Source organism: Oryzias melastigma, linkage group LG19, assembly GCF_002922805.2.
Source record: "Oryzias melastigma strain HK-1 linkage group LG19, ASM292280v2, whole genome shotgun sequence".
Taxonomy (NCBI): Eukaryota; Metazoa; Chordata; class Actinopteri; order Beloniformes; family Adrianichthyidae; genus Oryzias; species Oryzias melastigma.
In genome coordinates, this window is record NC_050530.1 from 10,114,763 (window position 1) to 10,120,772 (window position 6,010).

At 37.8% G+C, this 6,010-nt stretch overlaps 1 protein-coding gene across 2 annotated transcripts in view; it reads left to right on the forward strand.

Annotated features, from left to right (window-relative positions):
* Positions 1-6,010, forward strand: part of LOC112154387 (BTB/POZ domain-containing protein KCTD5) — a 15,513-nt gene that overhangs the window by 5,783 nt on the left and 3,720 nt on the right. Inside the window, exons 3-6 of one of the 2 annotated variants that reach the window (XM_024285280.2) lie at positions 582-673; positions 750-845; positions 1,061-1,165; positions 3,000-3,125. In XM_024285280.2, coding sequence (XP_024141048.1) covers positions 582-673; positions 750-845; positions 1,061-1,165; positions 3,000-3,125 — 419 coding nt within the window. The remainder of the gene's footprint in view (positions 1-581; positions 674-749; positions 846-1,060; positions 1,166-2,999; positions 3,126-6,010) is intronic. The other variant, XM_024285281.1, reaches the window with a different exon arrangement.

Consider the following 6,010-nt stretch of genomic DNA (forward strand, 5'->3'; position numbering starts at 1 on the left):
TCAGCTTACAGCACTCAGACTAGCATTATCGCGGGTAATGCTATATATATAGTTTTCAGCTCGTTTAAACCTATAGATGGTTAAGATGTGTGTTTTACATCCACTTTGTGTATGACCTGATTATTCGACTGATCGGAAAAAAATAATTGGCGATTAGTCGACTATTAAAATAACCTTTTGTGGCAGCCCTTATTTAAAGCACAATTCCATGCTGTTCTATAATTTTCCCATCAAAACAAAGCTAAAGCGCTACTAAGGATTTCATATGAATTTGTGTCATACTTTAAAGATTGTTTACTTGAAGAGGGAGATGTGTTCTGTTGCCAATTTCTGATACTTGTTTGTTTCTTTGCAAGTCTTGTGGTGAAACATCAAGTCTGATTTTGCTCTTTAAGCAGACAGCCGCCTGTCAAATCATCTGACTAATCATGAGACCATTAAAAATGTTAAACTTCCCTCTTTTTGTCATCATGTTTATGTCATCTGTTCCAAAATCTTCACAATAACGTTTTTTAAAATTGTAAATAAAGTATGTGTTGCTTTTGAGCTGACCTGTATTTTTCTTTTGTTTTCTGTCTTAGGAGTGCTAGAGGAAGCTGAATTCTATAACATCACATCATTAATTAAACTTATCAAAGACAAGATCCGGGATCGTGATTGCAAAACATCACAGGTATCTTCATACGTTAAGCAGCATCCCTCACATTTTTGGAAATTTGCTTTATATATGTGTTAATCTGTGGCTCCAGGTCCCAGTAAAGCACGTGTATCGAGTGCTGCAGTGCCAGGAGGAGGAGCTAACACAAATGGTGTCGACCATGTCCGATGGCTGGAAGTTCGAACAGGTGAGTGTCTCCCTGCAGCGCCACAGCAGCAGTCCTTCTGTCATGTGCTTCACTCACCTTGTTATGCTCACGTGTGACGCCAAAAAAAAAAAAAAGAAAAAAGAAAGTCCGACCCCCAACGCTGGAAAATAGGTTGAAAAGCCCAAACACAATTCGCATCTTTCTTGATGTCCGTGATCCGAGCATGCCTTCTGTGCTCTGATTGGTTGTTGCAGCTTGTCAGTATAGGTTACGGGCGGGCCCACCAGTCAGAGTTTCTGCTGATTGTGTCAAGGGAGGTGAAGGGAGAGGAGTCTGCTTTGCCAAGCAGCAGCGGAGAGGTGTGTCCCACAAACTTCTGTTCCCGGGCTGGTCACTGCATGGTCCCCGTGTTGTCCGTACACACTCCGTTGGCCCGTGTTTGTCCCAAGTAGACACCTAGATGTTCTTTTTTGAGCTGATTGTTTTCAGTGTCCATCCGCACTGCTTGCTCACTAGTAAAGCAAAGACGACACCTTTGTTGTAGTCTGCAGTTTGATTTCTTTATTTTGTCTTATTTGGGTTCTTTTACACATTTACAAATTGTATTTCCTGTTAAACTTTGATATTTTTCTTGTACACATCAAAAGATTAGTATTTTTGTATTTATTTATTTTTGTTAAATTTCTCTTGGCGGATTTGTTCTAAAACATCAGACTTTTCTCCCAAAAGTGTGACTTATATATGTTTCTTTTTCTTGATTAGACATTTTTTGTTCTTCCAACTTATACTCCAGAAAATCCAGCATGTTTAGGTCGACCTAGCGTTAGCATTAGCCGTCCTGTGAGAAATTATATGAAACGTTAGCATCAAGCGAGCAGACTTTAGCTTTATGTGCTAAATCACTCTATATTTTTATGAAATATTTATTGATCTGTTAAGTTTAAATCAAGCCCTAGTGTTTTCTGTCTGAAATAAAAATCCCAACAGAACGTGGTGTTATTAATATGTGAAGAACTGTGACAGGAGATCTCTGGAGAACCCATCAGGACTGAAATCCCACTAATCTCCTTATGCGAGTCAGATGGGGCAACTCAGAATTACTCCTAAAGCTCACCCTTCAGCAGAGGATTGCCTTCCGTAGAGACGAGCTTTAAGGAAAATAAAAATGACTGTTAATAAACCCAGAAGGGTTGACTTCCTCAGAAGTGTGACGAGTGGTAGCTAGTTAGCATGTGTTGGTTGTTATTTCTTTTTTTGCCGTGTTGGTGTACGAGTCTGCTTAACAACAAGTCTCTTGTAGTGATGGTTAATGGAGCGGTGCAAGTATGAACATGCACACCTGGGTACCAAAGGTACACATGTACCGGGCAGAGCACACAGTTTCAATTAAGAAGAACACAAACGGCAGCTTTTCCTCGTGGTTTTCCTTCTGTTTGTGATGTCTCTGGTTCGCTTCCACCTGTCAGAAAATGGTGAAATAAATATTTTCTCTTTTAGTCAAGTTTTTAACAAGTTATGTCAATGACGCCTTAAGTAAAGTTACTTAAGCTTGAAGCCCTCACTTCTGTTTTCTTTCTAATCTTTCTTCTACCAGCATGTCCGCTTGTTACCACATCCCTGCATTCATATTCTTTGATCAGTTCTCCCCTCTCTTTTTATCGTGTCCTTGTACTATTTCTGTTGTGTTTTGTGAACGAGTTACCTTTTTTATTGCCACCACTTTGATTCATCGGTTTATTTTCTTCTGATGAGGATGTTTGACTTGTCCTGTCTGCAGGTTTTGAGTATAGTGGAGTTCATTTGTTAACCAGTTAAAAGTTCTCCGCGATGGTGGCTGAACGCCCCGTTATGTTTTAGAGTATTTTACTAAGTGCACGATAAAATGTCAGTCATGGTATTCTGGGTTGAGCGCCGATGATGTCGTCCCCATTCTGTCTTGCACTGATATCATTGCAATCTATCTAGTAAGGGCAATAAAGAGCTCGGTATTTACCCTCCAGGGGTAAACTTAAGTGAGAATTATAAAGCTCTTATCTGGATTGATCTAGTTGATGGAATTTAGCTGCATTAGACTTTTAAGTTCCCTGTAGTTTTTTTTTCTTTTTTTCTTTTCATCACCGGTTAGCAAATGTGTTCATTAGGATCACACAGACCCGTCCTTCAGCTCGGCTCTGCTCTCGTTTGTCTCCTCAGCTGGTCAGCATCGGCTCCTCGTACAACTACGGAAACGAAGACCAAGCCGAGTTCCTGTGTGTAGTCTCCAAGGAGCTGCACAATCAATCATACGGGACCAACAGTGAGCCTAGTGAGAAGGCAAAGGTAAGTGCGGAAAAAGGCCTGCTGGAAATTCCTCTTGAGCAAACATGGCTGAAAGACGGCCTGTGCTGCATGTGTGAAGTGGACTCTATTCATGGACTCACAGAGAGAGTAGCAGCACTGCTAGTTAATGAGAAGTAGTCCCTATGAAGGAGCACACTCCCTGTCTAAAAGACAGTAATACTCTGAAACAGTTATCCCCGACCCAGACCGGTTTAATGTCAGACATTATTTTACCGGACCGGTCTGTAGGAAGCTGAGGTATTTGATTTAAGTTTCCAGTTTCCCTTCATTTTTTAGGGTTTTATCTTCATCCTCTGTAAAAGCTGCTTTAAACTTTATTTGTACTCTAGATTTCATGTGCAAAATATTAAAATGACCGATTTTCTCTTAACCCAGAACTGTCAAAGTGGAGGCTAAAAAAATGACACACTAAATTCAGCCTCGTCTGACTTTTTAAGGAGCAACAAATTTAAAAAATGTTGATTAAAATAGTATTTTCTAAATAAAATCATAAACATGAATACACCGTATCTTTAGACAGCTGGTTGCTGAATATTATAGATTATTATTATGGTCTATGGGAATAATTGTCTCAATAAAACCATATTTGGGGTTAAAAATTCCTGTTTTTTATCTTTTTAATGCAACTTTTTTTTTTCTTTGAAGTTGTTTCCTCACTGGCTCTTTTTTTCAAAATAAACTTTCCAAATATGTTTTTTGTTAACTTTGCTAGCTTGGCTTTAAGAAAATATGTATTTTTACTATGAGATCGAGCCACTCAAGAATGAGTCGGATGTGATGGGAAATGTCCAGAAGTTTTTCAAAATAAAACGACCTTCAAAACCAGATTGTTAACCCTTTAAATACCCAACCAAGACAAAAAAATCAATTAAAATTATAATTGTTTTGCTGCTCATCACCAATACACGTTTTAAAATTGTGTTTTCTATGTTTTCTCTACTATTTGGTGGAGCAGGCAATTAAAGGGTTAGTAAAACTTAAAATGTTTTTTTTTTTTTCTAACTGTCTCAAGTACTGTGCTCTAAAAGAAGTGGAAAATTTGTATTTTGTTTCTTCTTTCTGAACCACTTTCTCCTTTATGTTAAGTATAAATACGTTGATTTTATCTTTATACACAAAAGTCTAAACTGTGTACTCCAAGCTTTAGTCATTAGGAGATCACAAGTCTGGAGATGGTTGGAAATATTGGCAGTCTTAAGATTTTCTCAGAAACTTTGGGAGTGATACAGATGGCAGACACTGAGGAATTCTCACCCGCATAAGCTGGTCTTCAATAAAGGCTCCCTCTCTGAAAGCGGCTACGTTTGGAAAAGAACAAGGCTTCATCTGTACTTGGTTACTAGTTAAAACGATGAGACGCTTCAGGCACAATAAATGTTTAATTACAAGTGTTTTAAAAGTTCAAGGGTAACAAATTAGGCTTTGATGGAGTCGATTCTTTTTTATAAATCGGTATTAGTTTAATCAGTTTTAAGTAACCATATCTAAATTCTTCTTCTAAAGATCCTTCAAGATCTGGAGTTTTTACCTTTCAATATAAAAGCCTTCATTTACCTTCAATTAAATATTCATTTGTTTTTCCTGTCCAATGGGAGAGTCTCGCTCTCGTCTTCCTTCTCCTGCGCTCTTTGCATGCTGCTCAGAGACAGATTGTGAAATGAAGGCCTCTGATTAGGTTTGAGCGCTTTGACTCACCGGTGAGTGCTGAAGTGCTCCTAGCCTTTCCGTGACATTTCCCTCATTTGTCCCGCTTTTATCGCCTCACCCTGGTAATGCTCACATTAGTTTTCAAAGAGCTTTAGAGCAAACGGGAGGTCCTTCAAACAAATTAAACGTGACGGTATCCATGCTGGAAATCTGCTCTGTACTTTACGCTAAAGCTCGATCGGAGAGCAGATGGTCTTTGCTGAATGTACCACTTAGCTTCAGGTGAAGCTCTGTGAGACCAGATGAAAAAGGCTCGGTATTTCTTTAGGACGCCATCATCAAACGCTGCTGCGTCTGATTCATTCTCTCTGATAGAATTGTGAACAGGGACTCTTTTCAAATAGACTTCAATAGTCACCAAGTTTACACTCTTTTATTCATGTTCCTGGGTCTTTTATGCATTCTATGAATAAATGTCTTCAGGTTAAGTCTGAATAAACTCTTGGTTGCCTAATCAATTCAAATAATCCTATTTATATTCTCTGAAAAGTATGTCTTTGACTAAACGAGATTTAAAATGATCATGCCAAGTTCTCCTACACCCCCAGTGCTAAAACTGTCATGATTCATAATAATAAAACATGAATCAGCTTTTTCCACTCCAGTTTGAAAATAGAATTTATTTTTGCTCATGTTCAAATGTAATGTGGAAGTTCTGTATTTGTAAGAGATGAAAATGGGAAAACCTCTGATCAATAGCCAAAATAATCTGTGAAAACTTTAAGTTTAAGACACAAAAATCATGATGGCAAGAGGAAAAATGTAATAATTTTGAATTATCCCATGTCCCATATCCAATGTTCTTCATTTATTGTGTAAATTATGTTCTAAAAATACTCCACAATGGACAAAATCTGCTAATTACTAATCTTTAATTTTTACAATTAGACGTTTTAAAGCTGTAAAACTATTATTTTTGCTGTTTAATCCTTAAAGTTCAAACCTTTTGGAGTAAAATAAGTCTAGTATTATAGAGTGTAGAGGGGGGGAAAAAACACAACTCACCTTTTTTTTTTGTTTAATTTACAATCTGATTCTGATTAAAGTTTTATTTTGAAAAACCACCATATCCACCTCGTTCTTGACACGTGTCAAGTCATGGGGTTGGAAATCAATCTGCTACTTTCTTAAACTAATCACTAAATTAAAACTCCCAA